This window comes from Rattus rattus, chromosome 5 (assembly GCF_011064425.1).
Source record: "Rattus rattus isolate New Zealand chromosome 5, Rrattus_CSIRO_v1, whole genome shotgun sequence".
Lineage (NCBI taxonomy): Eukaryota > Metazoa > Chordata > Mammalia > Rodentia > Muridae > Rattus > Rattus rattus.
This window is the reverse complement of record NC_046158.1, coordinates 66,361,924-66,383,987: the sequence shown is the minus strand read 5'-3', so window position 1 is coordinate 66,383,987 and position 22,064 is coordinate 66,361,924. Positions and strand designations below refer to the sequence as shown.

Here is a 22,064-nt window from a genome sequence, read left to right as displayed (position 1 = left end):
GTATTAATCAATCTTGGACTTTTCCTCCCAGGAGCTAGTTGTTGACAGAAGGCAGAGGTATGCCAACAAGACATAAAGTCTAACGACAGGTTTCTAATTAAAGTTTTTCTTGCTCTTAAGAAAAGACATTTAAGAAATAGGTCTTTCTTGCCCGGGATGTTGGTAGGTAAAAATGCAACGATGGAGCTTCAATGGCTGTCCTGCGACAAGAAGTAGTGTCCGCCAACATACTGTGAGAGGCAGAGAGAAAGGACGAGAGCAATCCGTGGTCCTGGAGGTGTTGTGGAGCTGATGAGCTAACACTCACACATTCTCGTGACAGGGAGCCATGAGCCCACTCAAATCAGTCACTCTCAGAGGGACTTCCTTTTACCTGACAGTGACCTAGAAAACTAGGTCAAAGAACTCAGGCTTGAGTCCAATCTGGGAATGTCAGACAGAACTCATTTCTTTAAACTGTTAAGCACCACTGTGTGAAAATCACATGTACTAAGTATTTTTTTTTTTTTGTCTGTGTGTTTGGTTTTGGTTTGGTTTTTTGTGTGAAAAGGATATAGTCCACGGAATCTCACGAGATAGAGGAAGGAGACTGACAGGCAAGTGGTTAAAGATGTATGGTATGAGTTAGGCAAAAACCATAGCCCAAGAGACTGTTTACAAAAAAAGAAAGCATTTCACTACATCAACAGATCCTAAAGTAGAAAAATCCTGGAAACAACAAAGCATTTTTTAATGATTTAAAATTTCAAAATGAGACTACCTGTGAATCTATAATTATTTCAAAAATTTTAAACGTTAAAAGAAACAGATGTAATCTCATAAACAATGTTAAACAGAATACATTAGACAGAAAAGTACAGATCCAGTTCTCCAAATTAATCTCTCCTGTTAAAAGTCTCAGTGGAGGCAACTGGTGAAATGCAGAAGGAACAACAATGTTGCCGTGGTAATATTAACGCTCTGTTCATTGACATGGGCACTAGTCACCCAGGTGTTGCGATGTATAAAAATGAATCGGAACCATCTGCCAACACATATAAATACGTACACACACTTAAATGTGTGATTTTCTGTATCAGTATTGTCAATGGATTTTAAGGAAGCACTCCTTTAATCCCAGCACTCGGAAGGCTGAGACAGTTAGATCTCCATGAGTGGGACCCCAGCCTACATATCAAGTTCCAGGCCAGCTTGAGACCTGTCTCAAAAAATAAAAGAAACAATAACCACCACCAAAGAAGCATACACTCCTTACAATAAACAAACAAACAAACAAATGTAAAGAACATACAAAGTTAAGAGCAGCAAGTTTCTATGGTCATCTTCTTGAATTTGACTTTTTAGGGAAAGCACTGAGAATACCTGTGTCAAATAATTCTAGATAACCTTGGATTTGTTTCTATACTTTTTGAGAGTAAATTACTATATGTCTACAAACAAATGATTTGTTTAACATTATATTTCTTGAAAAGGGAATTATACTGTTAATGTTTTAAAGTTTCTTTCACTTTTTATCTATCTTTCCATTCAGTTAGGCATATTTCCATAACATGCCTGCACAGCAAACATGCACACACCACATTCTACAGTGGTCTCTTTTGTGTCCCTTGGTATTCCTAGGCCACACTATTCTATAAGTGCTGATACAAAGACCCTAGGTTGGCACTAAGAAAGGAAGGTAGAAAGATACCCTAGGTTGAAGAAATAATACAGTATTACCACAAAATTAAGTGTTTGATAATTCTAGATGACCAAGTCTGAACGGTTGCAGCAGAGAGGCAGGCACAGGGTGGGGAATGAAGGATTTCAGAGGGAAGCCATGCAGCAAAACTGGAGGAAGACCCTAGAACAGTTATCCTCAGACTCAGAAACTGCTTTATACAACTTTGTTTCATAAAAGTTTGCTTTTATGAAACTGGTGTGAATCTACTCTGAACATCCTTAAAACAGTAACACATCCCTGTAACCCAGTCTCGGAGGATCTAACCCTCTTCTGACCTTTGAGGGCACCAAACATGTATATGTTGCAAAGATATGCATGCAGGCAAAACATTCAAAACACATAAAATTAAATAAATCTTGAAACAATTTTTCAAACTCTCTCCATAAAAAGGAAGGAAAGGGGCCGTCTGAATGGAAGTCGGTTAATAGTCAACCTCCATGCTCTGTCTCAGCTTGGCTCCCTCTTCACCCTCCTGCTGCAGGTTTAATCAACACATCCAACAGACCTTCTTCTTACAACCATGCTAGAGTTCATGAGTACAGGTGTCAGTAAGGCAACAGCTCTTGCCCTACTGATGATCACAATGACTCAATAGTTGTGAGAAAGTACTACACTATGCACCAAACCAGGAGGCATGTGTGCTATGCCTAGAAGGGAATGCACAGAAGCCAAGGAAAGCTCTCTAAGGGACTATCAAAAGGGTCCTCAAAAAGTAAATAGGAATGTGCCAGGCAAAGTGGGGAAAAATCCAGTTGCAGAAACCCTGGGGTTTAGGAGAACTTTAGGAGAAGGACTGACACTAGGGACTTGCAGGGTGTGATGGAAGAGAGAAAGAACTGCTGAAGGTCCGTGACTTACGGGACCAGTCTTATGGAGTGCTGCTGTACCTTCCCGGGTACCATGCCTCCCCATAGTAATCTCTTATAAATATCTGCATCAGATTCTTGGAAAGTTCCAGAAAGTGATTAGCCTGGTGTGGCGGGCGGCGCGTGCCTGTAATCGCAGTGCTTAGAAAGTTGAGCTGTGGAGACTCAGAAGTTCAAGGAAACACTTGGTCACAGGAGAGTTTAAGGCCCCGCCCCGGATGTAGATGTGTGTTTAAGTTGTAGTGGAAGGGGCTGTTGCATAAGAAAAAAGGACAGCTCCTAGTGAAAACAGAATAAATGGAGAGAATCAAATGCACAAATTAAGTTCCTAATATAGTTGAAAGGTGGAGTCAGAGTTACACTGGCTCCTGCAAAGTATCTGTCATATGCACTATTATTCAAGCACAATCTAGAATAATGTTTTCCTAAGAGCCAGAATCCCTAATCATTCTGAAATATAGAGAGTCCATGAAAGATCTAGACAGATCCGGGTTCTTGAAAACAGTGCCACCAGAAAAGGCATTAGCTTGGTTTTCACTAGCTTGAAGCAGCTGCACAGCAGCTCACGTTAAGGGGCATGGCCTTTCAGTTCCACGTGCCAGCACTGAAGATAAGTCCTCTTGAGAGGACACAGAGTGTTCCTTCTCATCCCCTTCACAACACTGTTGTTACAGCATCCAGTCACTGACTGCCTTCATTTCCTCTGCCGTCCTCTGGTGCAATGATAACATTATTACTCCACCAAGCTTCTCTCTTAAAGATACCATCAAATATTTAACCAGACGAGTACAAAATACTGGTAACTATACTATATGAATAAAAGTGAGAAGGATGGGCTGGATAATGCAGCACTGGGAACTAGGTCATGCCACACATATGAAACCTTGGTCTTAAAACATTCACATCCACTGCTAGTATCGAAGTCCTTCCTCCAAGTCTGCCCAAATAAACAAGTAAGACTTCCCCAGAAGAAATCTGAAATATTGTATTTCTTGTTTTAGATGTTGTCTTAGAGCTGATGTCCCAAGTACACAAGTGCCAGTATCCTCAGAAAACAAATGGCCAAGTAGTTTCACATAAACATCACACAGGCAACTAGACTGACATTCAGGGAATGCCTAAGCTTTGGTTGAGGTAAGTAAGAAGATAGGTCTCTAGTCATAATAATAGGATCTCTAAAGAAATAACACTTATAAACTGTGCTTAAAAATATCAGCTAATCATACTAGCCAAACTGTAAAAGAGAACATTCTATGGGTACTAGTTCAAACCAGTGATAGTCAAGTGTCAGGCTACCAATATTAGAGCACGGTAACCAATTTGCCCAACCACAAATCAATGAGAACTAAAGAAATATTAACTGTTCTGCTTAATGTCTTTTTTCCAAAAACTTTAATAGAAAAATATCCTACAAATTCATTACCTAGAACTGAGTGAAGAGTACACTGACTCAGTCAAAGCTATGCTGCAAAGGCAATGTCCCCGTGTGTGTACCACAAAGATGCGCTCATGCCTGAGTTAATGCGGAGGCTCTAGCTCCTTAGAAGCCAAAGCTTCACATAAGGTTGAAGGAGTCACACAGATGCAGTGAGTGGTGCCGCTAAAGGCAGCAATTCCTATCTAACCAGAATTCCCTGTCCCCAGACTGGATGCACTCGCCATTGACATGTTCATTAGCTGCTAGAGGTGCTGCTGCAGAGACCTCCCCCACGTAAGGAAGTGGATGCAGACACGGTTTAAATGTGAAACCTTAACTGCCACCCCACTAGAGATACCAGGCCTATTCCTATCTACTCAGCACTGTCAATCACCTACTGTCATCCACGGCATGGTACACTTTAGAGTGTACCCAAAGGCTCATGCAAAGGCCTGGTCCTCGGGGTGATAGCCCTACTGGAAGGTGATATGAGTCTTCAGAAGGTAGGGCCTTACTGGACGCCACTAAGATCCAGTCTCATTCTCTCTCTGCTTCTTGCCTTGTGAGAAGAGCAGTCTGTAATGTGCCTTGTTCTGCTAGGAAGTTCCACCTTTACTACAATGTCAAAGTGCAGGGGCCCCTGCTCTTGGACTCTGAGCCTAGAAAATTCTTCATTAATTACCTCAGGTATTTCGGTATAGTAGCATGAAGTCAATTAATACAGTGATTTGGTTCAAATTATGTTATTATAAGCACAGGATTGATTTTTTTGGAGTCAGGGTCTCACTATAGTAGCCTGGCTGACCTAGAGCTCACTATGTTGACCATGCTGGCCTTGAGCTCAGAGAACCACCTGCCAAGTGCTGGGATTAAAGGGGTGCAACACCACAACGGACTTGTTCCCTGCAAAGGAAAACACAGTTACAGCAGGCAGAAATCCTTCCAAAGACTTTGGAAATCTATTTTACTTAATCAATTGAAAATGGTTCCATATGTGGCAACTATTTGTTAAACCCAGAAAAGTACCTAATCTATTGTGTTCAAACAGTCTGTATAAAGTGACAGAGTAACTTTAACACAGTCAGAGTAACAAACACAGAGGATCAGAGTCAAAAGAGGATTTTGTCTGGAGTTCTGTGAATGGTGCATGACACATTCTATGAAACATCTGAACTCAGGTTAAGCACGGGTGCATGTTAACAATCTGCACGGGGCATAGGGCACTCTGTTCCCCCAGAGCACCTTATTTGGAAATATATACTAAAAAGAAGTTTTGTTTTGTTATTACTATGTCTTGTTTATTAATACTTCTGGTTAGCACTCGATGAATTTCAAGTCTATCATTCTCATACAAGAATATACCATCACACCGTAGTCATATCCAACCTGCCCCCATTTGCTTACATCCTTCCTCTCCTCCTAATGTTGGTCACTTTGCATATGAAAGAGAACATGAGCTACTTTATCTCTTTTCCCACCTGTTTTCAGTTCAGGCTAGCCTAGAAATCACTATACAGTCCAGGCCTGCCTGGAATTTGAGGTAATCTTCAATCTCCTGCTCTGCATTACAGACAGGAAGCACATAACTAGCTTGTTGTTTATGTTTAATTTGATAAAAGTTTTCTTATAGCCTTTGACCAAACATAGTTATGGATCATTTTCAACTGCTTTAAATTTTTCATCCATATCTTTTATCATATAACTTTGCAAGGCCTGGTCACATGGCTTGATTTGACTCATAGGATAGTAAGTCTAATGCCAACAGAGTCTCAGTATGAATTTAGTAGTTTGGCTTTATACTTTGGTGACAAACCATGAAGGAAGCTTAGAATAAACACATTAAGGTAATTATAAGCATACCTACAATCAGGAGGCTAAGCCCAGCCAACCCAAAGATGAAAGCAGATCTATCTGACCAAAGCCATCCTGGATCAAGAAAACTCTAAGTGACCTGCAGATCTGGTGTGAAAACTAGTATATTATTATAAGCCACTCAGTAAAACTAGTTTGTAATATAGAACTGCTATGGTAAGAGCTGTTCACTAACTACATCCAAGTCCACATCTAGGAATTTATCTTAGGCAATCAGAGTAACAATCGATTTAATAAGAAAAGTATTAATTGTAAAAATACTCAAAACAGAAAAGAAAAAGGTAGAACAACTATCGTCAATGGGGAAACTGTCTTAAATTGTGAACAGTCAAATACTTGAAGGTGTGGAAAATCATGTTTTAAAAGAACACTTAAAGACAGTAGTGCTGACACACACCTTTGATTGAAGCCCTCAGGAGGCAAAGACAGGTGAATCTGACCTCAAGGCCTATCTGGTTAACATAGTCAATTGCCTGCCGGACAATGTAGTAAGACCCTGTTTCCAAAAGAAACAAACAAAGGAACCCTCAAAAAAATCAAGAAAATATTCATAATACATTGAATCAAAAGATCAAGATACATTGCTCTTCAAAACTGAAAAAAAAAAACTGGAAACAGAAAAGATCAGTCAGATAAAAAAAATACAAAATATTTTCCTGTAGTGCACACTACTCTCTCTAAATATTATAAAAGGGCCAAAGAGATACCTCAGAGGGTAAAGGCACCTGCAGCCAAGTCTGAAGTGGAAACTTGAGGGTTCTTGGAGAGTCAGTTTGTTTGGAAGGTGTTTTTGCTGAGGGAAACTTGTGAAGGAGTATTTTCCTGAAGTGGACACAGGTGAAAGACTAAGGCAGTCTAGTGAAGGAGACACGTTTAGCTGAGGCAGATACAGAAGAGAAGCACATGAAAGGACACACGATGAAGGATTCTTGCTAATGACACACATGTATTGGTCTGCCTTACATTGTATAGTTGAGCTCCATTTGCTGGAACTCCATAGAGAGAAATGCACCGAAAAACTTCTGGTGATTTGCTGAAGTTTCTTGCCACTTCCACAGACGAAGTTGATATGCAGAGTGATGTCAGCTGAGACAGACGCACATGCTGAGGCAAGACCCATGGAGGCCATGTGATGTTTGGAGGGAGTATAAAAACGACAGTGATGGAGCCTGAGCTTGGCTTGCTTATAGAGCTAAATGTACAACACTTGTTGGTCTCATGTCTTTGCTGATCTTCGCTTCACTGAGGGAGGCACAGCTGAGAAATTCTCTGGCATCCCTTAGTCTCTCCTGGCTGACTCAGGTCGAGGCTGAGGCCTGGCGGTCTCTGCTAGGTCGTGCCACCGCTGCTGATTCGTGTTTGCTATCCCAACTCTACCAAACTGGACTGCTGGTGCATCCGTGAAGCGTGTGTGAATGGACCCAGCTACCGCTGACCTGTGAACTGAACTGCCAATTTCCAGACAACACAGACACGAGTTGCTCCAAAGAACCTTTCTGAATAAGTCTACCTTCCCCTGTATCCTTTCTTTCCCACTACCTCTGGTGGATGGTGGGCTATAAAGGAGGTTAAAGCATTTAGGAACCATCATTAAAAATAGGTTTTGAGTCCCCTTTTAAAAGCACTCAGTGGGCTTTTGCTGATGACTCACCGGTCCGTCAGGAAGGGGCTGAGTGAAAACACCACTTTTGAGTGAAGTGGCAACATGATGTTGTTTACCTTCAATCGGTGTTGACACAATAAGAGAAAAAAATTGATTTCGAAAAAAATTAAAGTTACACAAGTCAAACCTGAGTTTGATGCCTGGAATTCACAAACTAGTAAAAACCACTCCTGCAAGGTATCTTAACCTCTTCATACACACAGTGGCATGGGTTACCTCTCTCCAAATAAATCAAAATGATAGATAATAAGGGAAGTATTATACTAGGGATAAGGGAGGAAATGAAACAAATTCCCTGTCTTCATTTTTTTATTTAGTCTTCTCTCACACAGTACATCCCAACAGTAGCTTCTTACATCCCTGGTCCTCTACTTCTCCCCTCGACCCCAGAGCTACCCAAACCCATCCTCCCCCCCGGAAAAAAGCAGGCCTCCCAGGGATATCAATAAGACACGGCACAACAAACTACAATAAGACCAGGCGCATTCCCTCATATTAAGGCTGGGCAAGGCCACGCAGTAGGAGAAAGAGTCCCAGGAGCAGGCAAGAGTCAGAAACACTCCTACACTCCTTTATCAGGAATCTGTGTTCTTGAAACCATTTAGTAAGACATTTTAAAAATAGCAGTTATAAGTAGATATGTAATCACAAACTGTGATATGCTACAGTGGGTAAAACTGTATTTAGCTTTAGTATACAGTGCCTAAATTTATCTGGCCATGGCCTCCAGAAATAAACTACACTTCCCAGTCTTCCCTGCAACTAGTGAGGCCATGTGACTGTTCAAATCAAGGAGATTTAACTGGAAGTGGTACATAAAGCTTCCAGTAAACATCCTTAAAAATAAAGGGCTCCCTCTCTGTTGACTTCCCCTTCTCACCAGATGGAGCTGCTATTTTGGACTCTCATGTGAAGCTTCACGCTGAGCCTGGCAGAGCAACAGAACAGGAGGTCCTGGGTCACTGACACTGTACAAACACTCTTTCCAGCCTAGTCTACTGCAGAGCTCTCGGAAGACAGCGAAGTACAAGTATGCCTGTTTAAGCCACCTTTATGTGGGGGTTTCAGCCACTTGCAGACAAACCTGACTGTAAATAACATTAACTATAAAGAAAATAAAAGACTTCAATGAGGTTATGAGGAAGAAAGGGCTTTAGGGTTCACTACTCAGTGGAAGTAACAACTCTTAGCAGTGAGATAAAACCAGAGAGTCAGGCTGGCAAACCGAGGCAGGGCATACCAACCTGAACGAATACCAACTATGCCTAAATCCTCCTAGGCACAAGAACACTTTGGAATGTTAAGACTGCCTGATGGGCTAGGGGTACTGTTATAATTGTCACTTTCTTATCATGTACAAAGCCTAGGGTTCCATCCAGAAAACCCATCCCCAGAACTGCCAAGAGAGAAAAAAGAAAGAGAAGAGAAGGGAGGGGAGGGGAGGGGAGGAAAGGAGAGGAGAGGTGTTGTTTCTAAGAAATTTGAATTAAAACAGAACACTAAAGCAATTGAGCATTTTGGCTCCAGAATCCGAATCTCTGTGTTCCGCCACGGACCACCTATTTCCGTCAGATATAAATGGAGGGGAGCACAGAATAAGAATGAGTCCTGTTGAGGAAATGAATAGCTGCTTCCACACGCTACTCCACTACGGTTCAAGACAGTTGAAATCTCTGATTAGAGGGATCATCTATCATGATGAAAATGTCACAAGGTTTTCAAATGCTAACTATCCCATGTACAGACCAGAGATCAGTTTTTTTAAATAACATTTCTTGTTTATTCACTATTTTAAAAATGAGGCATATGTACTATGGTGATTTCAAAAAATAATACACACAGGAGAATAAGGGGGGAAATACTTGTATGTAAAATACCACCTCCCAACATTTTCTACTGATTCTGTTTTCACACATATTTGCATGCCCACATAGGCATATACACAGAACAAACACAAAGAGGGCTATAATGCAGATAAAGTTATAAATGCCTCTTTGTAGAGGCCATTCTATGTCATTAAACCATGATTTAATTGACTACATAGAAAACAGTTTATTTAGCCAACTGAGTCTAAGAATGTTTAGTTAAAATTGAATCCTTGTAGGTGAAGCTGCCTTCTAAATCCACCCTAGAATTTCTGTTCACAGATCTCAAGTTACAGTTTGAAAGCAGTAAAAACTTCTGAACATGCATTCAAGGAAATTCACTGAGTTTTACCATGGAGGATGCTCACCAAAGACCATCTTTTCCCAAAGTGCTAACTATCAAAGACTGAAGTTGTATTAATGAATAAAAGCAAATGTCTACTATAGGAATTGGTGACTATCTGCAATGTTGTATTTCTTTAATAAAGCAGAATAAGAAAATGTTTATATTTTATTTGTGCAATCACCTTTACAAATAGATATATACAAATGTATACAAAAAATGGAAGCAAATATGACAAAGGGTAAGTCTATAACATTATTGTTCAGAGGTTTATTATTATTTGTATTATTGCTTTTTAAGCTGCATATTTATTTTACTTTCTGACTCTGTACCTGTGCCTTCGACACTTTCACAACGATTTTCTGCTCCTCAATAAGGAAAGCCCGGACACACACACTTAGCACACATGGAGCCACTATCGGCCCTGCTGACCTGCTTCTTTGTCTTAGACAATCTCATAAGGACTTTGGGTCTCACAGCACAAACCCCTCAAAGTCTGTCTGGACACACACCATAAGCAGATATAGGAGCTTTCCCAACCTTCCTGGTGTAAAGGTAAACAATCCTATTGCCAGGGGTTCAAGACAGCCTGGTGTTGTCAGAGGCTGTATTGTAGGAAAGTCTTACGACAGACAGTATGTTCAACACTAGACTGTTCTGAGTTTCTAAGCACTGCCCCTGGAAGAGGAAAAGGAAAGGGCTCTTCAGAGGTTTTTGTACTTAACTTTTTCTCATAACAACAATGTAATATTAAGTTAAACTATTAGTCATGTAAATAAGATAATTCAGAGTTTAGTCCGTAAAGTGAAAGGAAAAGTTTTGGCCAAAGTCTAAGTAGTCTTCTGACAAGGAAAAACAAACAGGTAGCATTAGAAATTCATTATAAAATAAATTTTAGATTATAGTTTGATGAACAGCAGCAAGGGTTCTGGTTGGAATGCTGTCAGTGAGGGCCAGCATTCACATTTCACAGCTGTTCCTTTCTAAACACTGCCCTGTCCCATTCTATCAAGGCGGTGCATTTATAGTTAAGCGAATACAAAAGCAGCAAGACTGCATTTCAGCTTACGGTCTTGTTGAAGCTACAGAGAGAGCTACCTATAAGTTCAGTGTCAGGGTTTTCTCAGCTGATGAATAGGCAGTTGCAACTCTCTAAGCGAGGTCAGTTAAGGACTAACAAGTTACAGAATAAGCCAAACTACGGTGGTTTGAAAAAAAAATGGCCCCCACAGGCTCATATATTTAAATGCTTAGTTACCAGGTAATTGAATTCTTTAAAACGATTAGAAGGATAAGAAGGAAGAAGTGTGTCATGGGGTGGGAGCCAGCTTTGAAATTTCAAAAGCCCATGCTAGCTTTAGTCTCTCTTCCTCTCCTCACTCCCTCCTTTCTTTTCTCCCTCTTCTCTTTTCCATCTTTGTATACATGTGTGTCTCCCTCCTTCCCCTCCCCTTCTCTCCCTCTCTGTCTGTAAATCAGATGTAGCTCTTTGCTACTACTCTAGCACCATGTTCCCTGACATGATGATAATGAACTAAGTCTCTGGTACTATAAGCAAGCCCCCAATTAGATGCTTTCCTTGGTCATGATGTCTCTTCATAGCAATAGAATGGTGACTAAGATATGAACCTATCACAAAGTCAGTTATCACAAACAAGTGTAAATTTATCTGTGATTGCCCATTTCTCTGAAATGCAGCCCTGAATTCCCCACCCCCCCACGCCCACCCTACTAATCATTTTCAACTTCTCTGCCAGCTACATCAAACTCAACAAAAGTGACTCACTCACTGGCATTTTGTCAGAGAAACCCTGTAACTATAAGAAGGCTCAAAACTTAAAGAGCTCTAAAGCCAGAGCCTGTCACCGACACGCTTCCGTCTAGAAGACGCAGTCATATACGAACAAGTCCTGTTCATATTTCCCTTTCCAAATTCTCTCTGCCTCTGCATCCTATCGCCTTCCAGTTCTACTCTGGCTGCTCCTAACCTAAATACCTCCTGTCTGTGGAGACAAGATTGGAAAGCATTAAAGAGAGAAGAATCAAACAACAGCAGTTCACTCAGCTTAGATTATCTCATCTGCACTTCTCAACAATTTATTTCTCCCTTCAGTGAAATGAAAAACACAATCAGAAATCTGCAGGAAAAAAATGTTTGTTGCTATTGTTTAGACAACAATATAAAACTCAAAGTTACCCATTTTATCAACTCTTGAGTAAGGGTTCAGTAGCACAGAACTGTCAACTAATTCACAGGTATCTGCTCCTTACTCCAAGACAGAAACTGTGCTGTACACAGGAGGGGGGAGAGTTAGGGAAGAAGACACTGGGAAGAGTCCTCAGATTACCACAGACAGGAACTTACAGCACCATCAACTGTCACACTCCACCTGGTGGCAGGAACTGCCTCAGTTGGTAAAGTGAAAGCAGCACTTTCCTTATACAAATACAAGATGCTCTTCTCTTGCTCTACATAGAGTTAGTCTAGGAATTCCCAAAGAGTTTTCAAATACCAGGTCAGCATCTGATAAAGATTAGCATAAAGTCTGACAACACTCAGAACAGGAGACCTACACAGAGAGCTTCCTGTAAGTTAACCGTCAAACCTTCACTACAGGTAAGAAGCCACTGCCACTGCAGGGCTCCATGCCACACACTCCACTTTCTCTGTCCCTTCCCCTATGGGTAAGCCACAGTTTAACTAACACAGTTACAGCAGCCTGCCACATTGCTTTTAGGTATCTGCCAGTAGCATATACTCTTGGGATACTCTAGAGACTGATTTCAACCAAAAATAAAAATAGATAAACAGCTCCAGCAAAATTAAACTGAGTCTGGCTGCCCACACTTATTTTCACACATGAAAAAAAAAAAAACCAAAAAAACAAACCAGCATCCCTCTTAGAAGCCTCAAGCACACGTATCTTTGGAACATGATGTTAAAAATATGTCCCGCCTTCCCCTACCTGTTTCTCACTCAAAGCTGTGATTTTGGCTTGGAGTTCATGAAGCTGTTTCTTTAAGTCAGCATTCTGATTGGAAAGAAAAAATATCTGTGAGAAAGATATTCATTTGTTAACATAATAGTATCGGGAAGATGGTGCGTACTGCATTACAAGTGATGAAGCAACCTTTAGCTATCAAATTCTGCATGCATTAAATTATAAGCATAACATCAACCCCCTAAAACAAAACAGGGGCAGTTTCCTCATAACTGTGTTGAATTACAGGAGGTTTTATACTTTCTCATCTTGCACTCTAATAGTACCTCCCTCCAAAAACATTGTTATTCTTTATAGAAATCATCAGTTGACAGAAATCTAAAGCTCCACTAATCAGACAAAAATAGGAAAATGGAGGTTAAAGTATGCACACCCTGCTGCTTAGCGGCATTATCAACAAGGATGAGGGGCTTTTCTCTACTTGTTCGCGCTCTCTCTCTCTCTCTCTCTCTCTCTCTCTCTCTCTCTCTCTCTCTCTCTCTCTCTCTCTCATTTAGAAAAGTACACTTGTTATTTCAGCCTAGATTTGGGAAGCTGTCAGAACTGTGACTGCCTTAACAGCACGTCATTCAAATCAACATGCTGAAATTCTAGGAATCGAAACAAGTACTATTTTAGATGAATATTTTAGATGAAATACACTGAGCACGTTTGCCTTTTCTGGGGGTGGGGTGGGGTGGGGTATTAAAGTTTTCAAATGTTTAACATAGCAGAAAAGCTGAATGTAACCCCTGTGAGGGACTTATTCCCTTGTTTCATACACAGTCCCTTCATTTCTCTGCCTGGCCTGTCAGGGCCGGACCTCATCTTCTCTCCTGTACTCAGCTGACCTCATTTGAGATTTTTCAGGTGTATTTGACATTAAGCTTCTCTGGGGTCACTTAAACTGTTCTCCAGTAAGTTCCTGACCCTTAGACTTTCCAGGTGAAGAAGTTGCTGTTCTATGATCATGAACTAACAGAAGCTGGCCCTGAGAACACCAGTTCCTGAGAATGTAGATCACTGCATTAAATATCAAGGACCTAGCAATCTGCTGCCACTTGGTCCCCTAAATTCAATTTAAATTGTGAATACACTACAAAGAAAATAAAAATTAAAACAGGATGTTTCTCATGGAAAGCAAACTGTCAATAGGAATGAGTGTGAGCCCAATCACCACTTCTCAGTCAATGAACTGCATTAAAGTACAACAGTCAGACCAAGTCCTTAATTTCTCAAGATGAATGTTACTTCCCACTTCAAAAAAAAAATCAATCTGCCTCAGTACTACCCTTCAGGAATTTATTTTACTTTACAGAGGGGAGTGCATTCCACTGTTTAATGTGTGCCAAGAAGACACTACTAAAAAGTAAATACGAATCATTAGAGGGCAAGGTAACTTAAGGGGAAGATTTCTCTATAAAGGAATAAAATGTCTAAGTCAAAACTCCTATAAAAGTAAATTTAACAGTTTATAGATTATTGTAGAAGATATGTATGAAACTCTCCTTAAGGGTTCTTTTAAAGAGTAAAACTTTCGAAGCCAGGCATGACGGCACACTGGTATAACCTCAGCACAGAGAGTTAGAGGGAGAAGGGCTAGAAAACCAATGCCATTCCTAGCCACTTACGAAATTCGGAGCTATTCTAGAACATGAGACCTTGCTCCAGCACAAAAAAAAAACCAAAGTAAATTACAAATTTCAAAGATTTTTAAAAAATTATTATAAAAGTTTTACTGTGGATGTTGTAAATCCAATACTCAGGTGTCCTACATATAAACTGCACACAACTAAAAATGATTTGGGGACATTTCAGTAAGTTTGAGACTTTAAAAGCCTGGTAATTTCTGATGATGTGAAATAAATCTATACCAGGTATGGAGGTGAATGCCTATATTCTCCGCATTTGGGAGGACGAGCTGGAAGGAGAGTTTGAAGCCAGCCTAGAGTCTCAAAAGTAGTTTTCTAAAGAAAGATATTCAAGCTATATAAAGCCTGTTAAACCTCATTTGTTTGTTTGTTTGGTTGGTTGGTTGGGTTTTACGGATCCTCACAGAAGTTAACAAAAAAGCAAAACAACAGTAGCAAGGCTGAACTGCAGTGACATTACTCTATAACTGGACTTTCTTTAAAGCCATAAAACATGAATATCAACTTACGCACTGTTTGGGATGAAAGTACATTTTTAATTTAACCAATATCTGCATTTTATTGCTTATTGTCAACAATAGTTTATTGTCAGTTTCAATTGTTTTTACATTTAAAAATTAAGTTCATAATAACAGAATTTTTTTACCTGCGGATCCTGCTTCATTTGAGCAACCAGTTTCTGGTAATAAAGAGAGAAAAAGAACCGTCAGTCTCATATATTAACTCCTATGGCTACCTAGGTTTGTATATACACAACACACACACACACACACACACACACACACACACACACACACACACACACACTCACACACACACACTCAATATCCCCCAAAAAATAAGTGGAAAATTTTAGTGGCACCTATAAAAGACTAATGATGCATTCTTTGTAGAAGAAGAAAGAATTATCTCTTTATATTTGAAATGAAAAAGTATCTGCTTTGTCAATGTGGAGGACAGTGACTTGTGCAATTTAAATAAGCAGGACGTAGGCTGGGCAGAGTGGTGCATACCTTTAATCCAAGCACACAGGAGGCAGGCAGATCTTTGTGTGTTTGAGACCAGCAGGATCTACATAATGAGTTCTAGGACAGTCAGAGCTACATATACAGTGAGACCCTGTCTCAAAACACCAGACAAGGTCTGGAAAGAAGCTGTACCCGTACAAAACAGGGCTGTCTGCATACAGCAAAGTACAGGTTTCGCAGGCCTAGTGGTTTGGATTTTACAGTAGAAGGAGCGTCTTATTCAGTAACTTTGTTTATCAGCTCATCTTATGAACTCTGCAGGCATCAGAGGCACATACACAGTACAGACATACATGCAGACAAAACACTCATGCACATCAAATGAATAAATAAATGTTATCTGACCTAATGTAACTGTAACAACAACAAAATCCTGAGAGTAACAAGAGGAATTTGAAAGATAAAATATGGGAAGGCTAAGGGTACCTAGGACTAGCTTTTCTCCAAGTGATTTTATATAATAATAGAAACAGTTGTCACATTCTTTGGGTGACGTGGCACTTTTTAAATGTTGTTATAAAATAACACCTAAAATATACAACAGACTCATCTACTTTATTAAATAGAAGCCAAGTGCTTATAATTGGAAGTGTGGTAATATGGATTAATATACAGTGGACTACAAACTATATGGCTTGCTAAAGGCCCCACACCACTGTTGTAAGAGTCCTCATTTTTAGTTTAGTTGTTTTATTACATTTTTATTTATTTGTATGTTTATGTACACATGTGGTATGGTGCATATGTGGAAGTCAGAAGACCACTTTCAGATGTTGGTTTTCTTTTCATCATGTGGGTCCGGGAATTAAAATCAGGTCTTTGGGCTTGGTAACAGGGCCTCTATCCACTTAGCCATCTTGCCAACTCTTTAATTCTTAGTTGTCAAGCAGTTAGCTAACAGACCCTGCTGTCATTGTGACTCTCTTTAAAAGCAATGAACCCCAACCTAACTTTGCTACCTCAGATTTGCTGAGCTACACACACTGGACTAATTTTAAGATAAGTGAACAGGTTGTAAGAGACCAAGAAATGATTAGTGAACAATATGACATTTATTCTAACTGGACAAACATCTTTCTTCCTGGTACTAAAATACATTCTGGATAGCTGAGGCTGTCAAATGCATAAAGTGTGCATGCTGAAATTATGTTTCATGGCTGAGAAGACCAGCCCTTCAGTAGTTTCATGTAGATCTGTACAGGAAAGCATCATGTATATCCTTACACATCTAGCCACACTTACTTTAAAAGCTGATTTGGGCTGGCAAGATAGCCGAGTGGGTAAAGACTATTTCCAACAACTCACAACCTTAGCTCTGTCCCTGGAAAACAACTTGTAGAAGCAGAGAGCTAACTCCACAGAGCTGTCCTCTGATTGCTACAAGTGTGCTGTGACAAACAAACTCTCACACATATAAAATGAATAAATGTAGTAGTACTCAAAAAATAAACAATAGTTTGGAAGTCCTTTTTGTTTTGGTCACCACAGAACTGTCTACAAAGTTGTTTTTGGGGTTGAAAGAGACTTTCTTCCATGTTGCTGGATTTCTTTCAATTGCTATTTATTTAATTAATAAGTCTTTTGCCTACATGTATGTATGTGCTTGGTATTATGCTTCATGTTTGCACACGTACATGCCTGCCACTCTCAGATGGTTATGAGCCACCATGGGGATGCTCACACCATGTGGAAATCAAACCTGTGTCCTTTGCAAAAGCAGTAAGTGTTCTTAACCTCTGAGAGAGAATGCAGTTCATGACTCTAGAATCTAAAAACTGACTGGTAAGATCCACGTCTGCAGGAAATAAATAAATGTTTTCTATGTATAAGCAATTAAACTATATTTCATACAAACAAGACAAGATGAGGAGCTCACTAGACCATCCATTTCCCAAGTGACTTTAAACTAGAATTGAGTTATTAAAGTTACTTTCCACAGAATGACTGCTGCCATTTTTCATAATCTATATTCTGTCAAAGATAAGAAAACAACAGCCATGTCACCAAAGCCAGACTACCACCTGCTTCCTAAACAGTCTTAGGAGACTGAGCCACGCCCACTTGTGTCTACACTGACTGTGGCTGCTCTGCCTGCTCAGTAACTCAGCAGAGCAGCAGCACAGATTATAAATGACCTGCAACCTCATGAATTTTACTATCTGGCCCTTTGCAGAAAAAGTTTGTTAACTTCTGTTTGCTTTATACTAGTCTCATTCGATATAAAGTTAATACTCTAAAGCTCTCTGTCTCTCTCTGTCTCTGTCTCTCTCTGTCTCTGTCTCTCTCTGTCTCTGTCTCTCTCTGTCTCTCTGTCTCTCTGTCTCTCTCTCTGTCTCTCTCTCTCTCTCTCTCTGTCACTCACACACGCACACACACAAGCACGCACACAGAAATCAACCAAACAGAAGTGCCCCCCTCCAGGACATGGCCATTATAACGTCAGTATTGATTGGCCATGACCGATACACATACTGGTGCATCTGCCCACATATGCAGAAACATAAAGAACCAAATGCCAAACAGCAGCACTAGACAACTCCTTAACACAAGTTTTACCTTAAAAGCTTGAATTTTACCTAATTTAACTCCCTAACTAGAAATGCATCAAAAGATACCTTTTGCTTAAACATTTAGTTCAAAGTCCATTCTTGCCTTGGTTTCTGTCCAGTACCCAAGACCCATGCTTTCTGGTCTTCCTGAATGTATCATGTTTAAGAATACCATACGTCATTACCCCAAAGCCAATCAGAACACCAGTTTTTAGAATAAAGATTATCATTTAGATTTACTGCTACTTTTTTTTTCCCAATAGGAAAATAAGGGCCAAAGGAGATGGCTCAGTCAATAAAGTACTGCCTAAGTCCTAAGTCTGGATCCCTGACACTCGTGAAGAGGCTGGGTGTGTTGTGACACACTAACTATACAGGGGAGTCATAGGATAGGAGAATCCTGGGATCTCAGTGCTCAGCCAGCCTAGATCTTAGTGAGCATGAGGTTCTGTGAGAGACTCTGTCTCAAAAAATAAGTTATATAGTAACAGAGAAAGGTATCCAGGGTCTATTCTTGCCCTGTGTAGGGGCCTGTGAAGCTTAGAACTCACTTAAAGGTGAAGAAAAACAACTCCACAAAGTTGTCTTCTGTCCTCCATACATGCACATGGCATGTATGCCCAAAAGCGCACATGCGGGCACGCACACGCACACACACACCACACTAATAATTTAAAATGTATTCATCAGCATGCAAATTGCACAAATAAAGTACAATAATTAAAGATGAATCTATAATTAATTTGGGGGCTGAAGAGATGGCTCAGCAGGTAGGATTATTTGCAGCTCTTGCAGAGGACCCAGGTTTGATTCCTACCACCCACATCGGGTGGCTTACAACTGCTTATAACCCAGTTTCATGGATCAAACACTGTCTTAAGATATAGCAGAGGGGCTGGGGATTTAGCTCAGTGGTAGAGCGCTTACCTAGGAAGCGCAAGGCCCTGGGTTCGGTCCCCAGCTCCGAAAAAAAGAACCAAAAAAAAAAAAAAAAAAAAAGATATAGCAGAGCACACAGTGCATGTAACATATATTCAGGTACACACCATGTATACATAAAATAAAAAATATTTAATTATTTAACTTAAAAGGTTATAACTTTATACTTAAATTGCTAAAATATAAACAGACTGACAGCTAATATTCAGAATGTTTAAAATAGCTAGAATACATATCCCTTGAATCAACAAGTATAGTTTATTACTTTATTTTTTTATTTACAGTGTGTGAGTATATGTGTGTGTGAGAGAGAAACAGAGAGAGAGAGAGAGAGAGAGAGAGAGAGAGAGAGACAGAGACAGAGACAGAGACAGAGAGAACACATGTGGTGGTCAGGAACAATTTTCAGGTTTCAGTTCTGCTTTTATCTGTAGATCCTGGAATTCAAACCCATACTGTAAATCTTGGCAGTAAGCACCTTTACCCTCTAAACCACTTTGCTAACTCTAAATATAAATTTTAATTGGGCTTTAAAACATCATAGTAAAAACTAAATTTTTAATAATGGTTTTATTTATCTTCCAAATTATGAAATAATATTTTTAAAGCTCAATTATAGACAATTTGTTTGATAAATATTTATTTGGGACATGTATCTTATGAGTATTAAAAGAATATAAACTGGGGTTGGGGATTTAGCTCAGTGGTAGAGCGCTTGCCTAGGAAGCACAAGGCCTGGGTTCGAACCCCAGCTCCGAAAAAAAGAACAAAAAAAAAACCAAAAAAAAAAAGAATATAAACTTCACTCCAAATTTTCTTAAGAGTCGAAAAAAAACATAGAAATCACATATACAACCATAAAATTAACTTTGATTCACACAGATTTCAAATTAATACTGGGGACACCAGCTTTAAACAATTATGAATTTAAGTTGTGTTACTTGTCGCTGTCTTGAGCTGGGTTCAAGATTCCTCTATGTCAAAATATTTCCATCCAGGGAATGGTGAAATGGCTCAGTAGTTAAAAAACCTGGCTGCTCTCTCAGAGGACCCAAGTTCAATTCCCAGCTCCCATATCTAACCCTCTGTACTCCAGGTCCAGGGAATCTAATATCCCTCTCTGTCCTCCACAGACACCAGGCACACGTGTGTGTGGTGCATATGCATACCATACACACAAACTGCTAGTGAGCACAGTATCCACACAGTCCAAAGCAGCAGCAGGGACTTCCAAACAAAGAGGTCCATGTGGAAAACGTCACACACACACACACACACACACACACACACACACACACAGTCACACAGCACAACTTTGAAGTTTTCCTGTTGGTCCTAATCAACACTAATTCTGGGGCAATAGGCAAACCAAGCAATCATCAGAAGCCCAAATGTGTATGTGTGTCTTCAGAAATCAATGCTGCATTAGCTCATACAAGAAAAAACAAGAGAAACTACTTACCTAAAAACACTTTTAAAACGTAATGTATATGTGGTGGCTCAAAGTTATAAAACCCAGAACTTAGAAAGTTCAGACAGGAAGACTAACAATCGTTTTAGGTGAGACCCTAAAGTAAAGAATATTCTAACTGGAAATGCAGCTCAGTGGTAGAGCACTCACTGACATGTATGAAGCTCTGGGTTCAAATCAAAATATCAGATATCAGTTCCTTCATCCGTCCATTCCATCCCATATTACATGACCATGTTACATGGCCAAAAGTAGTCAACTAATCAGTTATTACTTTTGAATATCAAGGATTATATACATGTATGTTTATTTATGTGCTTTAAAGTTAATGCCCAGCTGATGGCAAGAAAATGAAGCAAACAGTGATGGTCTGTTTATGCAATAAATATTAGTGATTTAGTTATTTATGGGTAGTTTTCTGTCTTGATTATAATTATATGTTTATTTTTATGTATTTCCATATTAACATATACAAACTAAATTATATTAAGTGTTTTATTCTGTTATTACACTTTAGAAACAATTATATAAAATGATTATAAAATGTATTTATACATTTTATAATTGTACACTTCAAGGTTTGTTTACTTTTATCTGAGGGAAAATTTAAGGACTAGGACTTTTTAAATACTGATGATGGCAGCAAGGTTTCTTTACCAAAGGTTGAAATCATCAAAAAATAAATAAAAGAGAGAGCAAGGAGGCACAGGGATGAGTCAGGGATGACACGGGTGTTGGCATGTGTTGTAAGTCCGCACTTCATTCTTACCACAGTCAAGTGAGGAAAGGCAGCACTGGGGACAGAAGCATGAGGACCAACACATGCTCAAATTAATGGAGTTTTCGTGGGGAGTTTGGGGCCAACCTGAGGCCCTGTCAGAAGAGAAAAAAAAAAAAAAAAAAAAAAAAAAAAAAGCGGAACATGCAAAGAAGGTTATCTTGTGTACAGAAGGCCTTCAAACTGGCCAGAAATATAGCAAGAAAGAATTCTTTCTTTCAAATACCTTTAGGATATGAAAAAAATATCTCCAGTCCTCTTTTTCTGGAAAAGATGACAGGACTCTTTTATTAAAGTTCTTAAAGGCAGTATACGAGTGCAGCTGTGGAACAGTGACTCTGGGTAAGCCTTAGACTGATCACATAACTTGACCAAAACGCAAAGCTGGGCCTGCTTCACTAGTAATGCAGGAGCATTGATAGTCAACCACACAACATACCTGGTGAACCTGAATTTCCACTTTAAGAGCCTCCTGTAGAGTCTGCAACTCCATCCTCTGCCTTCTCCACGCTTTCTTATGTCTGCTAATTCTACAATGTCTTCAGCCTCCGTTTAAAATTACCAGCTCCTCTTGTTGCTGCAGCTAGAGAAATCATACAATGTTTGGGATCATTGGGAATGAAGAAAATTTTTGTCAAAATAATTAAATTAGAAATATTATATTTTGTAACACATAGAAAAAGTATCCCTAGAGGACTTTTTAAAAACAATTAAGTACCAAAACTTTCTGGGTTTTCTTTTGGGCATTCCTCTATAGAACACTTCAAATAACTAAGAAAAGAAATACAACAGCAAAAGAGATAGTCAAGGAAACACACGAACACCCATTGTGTGCTTGGCCGGCACTGAGGACAGGGAGCTGAAGGACCACTTCCATCCAGATGAGAACTAGGAGGGGAGATTGACATCATCCGGAA

The 22,064-nt window shown here is 39.7% G+C and overlaps 1 protein-coding gene, 1 non-coding gene and 1 pseudogene across 2 annotated transcripts in view; 1 reads left to right on the top strand and 2 right to left on the bottom strand.

Annotated features, from left to right (window-relative positions):
* Window positions 1-22,064, bottom strand: part of Phf21a (PHD finger protein 21A) — a 173,296-nt gene that overhangs the window by 115,645 nt on the left and 35,587 nt on the right. Inside the window, exons 4-6 of the mRNA XM_032903727.1 lie at window positions 21,587-21,730; window positions 15,029-15,061; window positions 12,716-12,781 (exon numbers count right to left, since the gene is read on the bottom strand). Of these exons, the coding sequence (XP_032759618.1) occupies window positions 12,716-12,781; window positions 15,029-15,061; window positions 21,587-21,640 (153 nt within the window). The 5' untranslated portion in view covers window positions 21,641-21,730. The remainder of the gene's footprint in view (window positions 1-12,715; window positions 12,782-15,028; window positions 15,062-21,586; window positions 21,731-22,064) is intronic.
* LOC116902538 lies at window positions 7,488-7,620 on the top strand. Its single transcript, XR_004388141.1, has one exon. It is a non-coding gene; the product is annotated as a small nucleolar RNA SNORA21 (small nucleolar RNA).
* On the bottom strand, window positions 10,018-11,700 carry LOC116899963 (annotated as a pseudogene).